General features: G+C 34.4%; 1 protein-coding gene across 1 annotated transcript; it reads left to right on the top strand.

The window, feature by feature from the left end:
• Positions 1-179: 179 nt before the first annotated feature.
• LOC111406616 lies at positions 180-2,709 on the top strand. The gene is made up of 7 exons (XM_023036008.1): positions 180-327; positions 445-607; positions 1,311-1,495; positions 1,613-1,767; positions 1,841-1,904; positions 2,016-2,180; positions 2,254-2,709. Exons 1-7 carry the CDS (start codon positions 231-233, stop codon positions 2,544-2,546), a joined length of 1,122 nt encoding a protein of 373 aa, XP_022891776.1. The 5' UTR covers positions 180-230; the 3' UTR covers positions 2,547-2,709.
• Positions 2,710-2,905: the final 196 nt, after the last annotated feature.

Genomic DNA, 2,905 nt, shown 5'->3' with positions numbered 1-2,905 from the left:
AGTGCAATTATTTAGTCCCCCACATTACCCACTTCACATAAAAAATTCTTAAAAAAAAGTAGATTATTTTGAATCCCAAGAAATAAATCAACTTTTTATTTTCTCTCTTGCTGGCCGTTGACTGACTGACTGATTTCTTCTAAAACAATCTGATTTTGTCACTTTATTCTTTTTCACTTTCCTATTTAAATTCACATATTTCTCTCTACTATACACAAAATCAAAAGAAAATGAGTGATCTTCACTCCATAGCTTATAGCAGCCATAGCTCTTCCCTAGCTTGGGAATTACAAAATCTTGGAGTTTTCAACGCAGACACATCTCAACGTAACTACACTACTTTCCCCTTTTCTTCTCCACCTCTCGTTTTCTGTACAGTTTTTTATTTTTTATTTTTTTTTACTATATATATCTGTATATGAATTTTTATTTGATTTTTGTTAGTGATGATGGAGAACACCCCACCATTTTTTCCACCTCTTGAAGCTGATTATTCAACGGGATACCTGCAAGATGCTTTGTTTGAATTCAGCTCTAAGCGAAGAAGATTGCTGTTGTTTGATGAAGATCAAACCAAAGAGTTCAATAATCTAATTAAAGCACTTAAGTGATACTTATGGATTTATTATAAGATCATGGGCAAAATCCTAAGTTTCATATCCATTTATGAGTTCTTGCTCTGATCAAGCCTTAACCAGAACGTTTCCAAAGTCAAAAGTTCACGATTTATTACACAAATAATAAAAGTCAAAATATTAACTTTTACTGCTGCCTCTCATTCCATTCATTTTTCTTGCTGACTCGACATACATTCAAATAATCGACAAGAAACTTGTTCAACGACATCCACCAGCAATATTTCCCTTGCAGTGGGCCCATAGCATGCCATTTTCTGGTCCCACCAAACAACTCATGGAAAACTCTCTTACACGATTTAGACTTTTGTCGACCAAAATTATGGGGAAAAAAAAAAGTAAATGCTGTTGTGAATTTGATATGACCCCACGATAGCAAGAATGAGAAAAAAAAGTTTCAAAACGAGTAACAGTTGGTAACCATGTCAAATCACAACAATGAAAAAGGAAAAGCTTAATTTGAATTATGTACTGTTGCTGATATTGCTTGCCTGCTTGCTCTTTCATTCATGTATTGCCTGCCTTGTGTAACTAGTGCAATTATTTAGTCCCCCACATTACCCACTTCACATAAAAAATTCTTAAAAAAAAGTAGATTATTTTGAATCCCAAGAAAAAAATCAACTTTTTATTTTCTCTCTCGCTGGCCGTTGACTGACTGACTGATTTCTTCTAAAACAATCTGATTTTGTCACTTTATTCTTTTTCACTTTCCTATTTAAATTCACATATTTCTCTCTACTATACACAAAATCAAAAGAAAATGAGTGATCTTCACTCCATAGCTTATAGCAGCCATAGCTCTTCCCTAGCTTGGGAATTACAAAATCTTGGAGTTTTCAACGCAGACACATCTCAACGTAACTACACTACTTTCCCCTTTTCTTCTCCACCTCTCGTTTTCTGTACAGTTTTTTATTTTTTATTTTTTTTTACTATATATATCTGTATATGAATTTTTATTTGATTTTTGTTAGTGATGATGGAGAACACCCCACCATTTTTTCCACCTCTTGAAGCTGATTATTCAACGGGATACCTGCAAGATGCTTTGTTTGAATTCAGCTCTAAGCGAAGAAGATTGCTGTTGTTTGATGAAGATCAAACCAAAGAGTTCAATAATCTAATTGAGGTAATAATAAGTTTATTAAATTTTGATTATGATGCAGTAAAGTGGTGTAGATTCTGAAAATTATTGTATACAGAACTGCAGGAACTCAGATTTTATTCAGAATTCTTATCAAAGTTATGATGCAATGAGCCAAATAAGTAAGTGTGATAACATCAATCAAGTTCTTGAATTATGAATAAATAAATTCCCATTCTTGCCTGATTATATTAATATTTATGCATGGATTTATTATGTGTATCTATTTCCAGGTATGAGCAGATCACTGAGCATTATGAGCGAAGATGCATCACTTTTTGCTGACACGAAAACGTCACAAGAGGCAATCTCAACCTTTCAAACATATGACTCAACATCATCAATCTCATCACTCAACACTCAACCGACATCTGATAAACAAACCCTATTTTCCCCCGGTAAGTTTGTTCGCCTCATCGTTATTTTCATCTTTATTCAATGCGGGATCTCACCTTAACACATTTTTTTCAGGTGCGAGCGGCGAAAAGAGGCCGAAGAAGAGAGTGATAGAAGACAAGGTTGTGTATCCATTCGATTTAGTTAAACCGGGAGGATTTGAAGGCGACGTGACGTTAGATGACATAAACGAGAGGATTCTAATGCCTCCGAGTAGGCCGGTACGACATCCGGTGGGGGATTTTGCCTGCAGGCCATTAGTGTCATCTGCCGATGGCCCGGGTTTGTCTGGTAAGGCTGTGGTGGCACTCACCAGAATTCACACTCAAGGGAGGGGTACAATCACCATCATTCGTACTAGAGGTTGAGGATTAAAATTACATATGTTAATTTTTTTTTCAGTGAAATTGATTTTGAATCGATGTATATAGAGTGTGAAGGAGATATATATATAAATATTTATCTGTATGTATAAACAGTATCATTAGAATTTTGCCAACCAAGTGTTGTTGGAAAAGGAGTTCTTGCTTACATATTTGGTAGATAGTACTGAATAAGACTATATAATAACTACATGTTTGTCAAGGTTGATCCCGATTTTCTAAAATTCATCTCATTTTCAACCACAAAATTTATGGGACCCAAAACTTTTATCAATTTTCATCTATATATTTCATTAATTTTTATTAAAATTTACTGGAAGTATTTCCCATGAGGTTTGGTGCTT

Source organism: Olea europaea, chromosome 1 (assembly GCF_002742605.1).
Source record: "Olea europaea var. sylvestris chromosome 1, O_europaea_v1, whole genome shotgun sequence".
NCBI lineage: Eukaryota > Viridiplantae > Streptophyta > Magnoliopsida > Lamiales > Oleaceae > Olea > Olea europaea.
Note: the sequence above shows the minus strand (reverse complement) of the source record. Positions and strands in the feature narration are given on the sequence as shown.

Coding starts and splice junctions, on each gene's coding strand:
- LOC111406616 (XM_023036008.1), top strand. CDS start 231: ATGAGTGATCTTCACTCCATAGCTTATAGCAGCCATAGCTCTTCCCTA. Junction 608..1,310: donor AATCTAATTAAAGCACTTAA/GTGATACTTATG, acceptor TGATTTCTTCTA/AAACAATCTGATTTTGTCAC. Junction 1,905..2,015: donor TGATGCAATGAGCCAAATAA/GTAAGTGTGATA, acceptor ATCTATTTCCAG/GTATGAGCAGATCACTGAGC.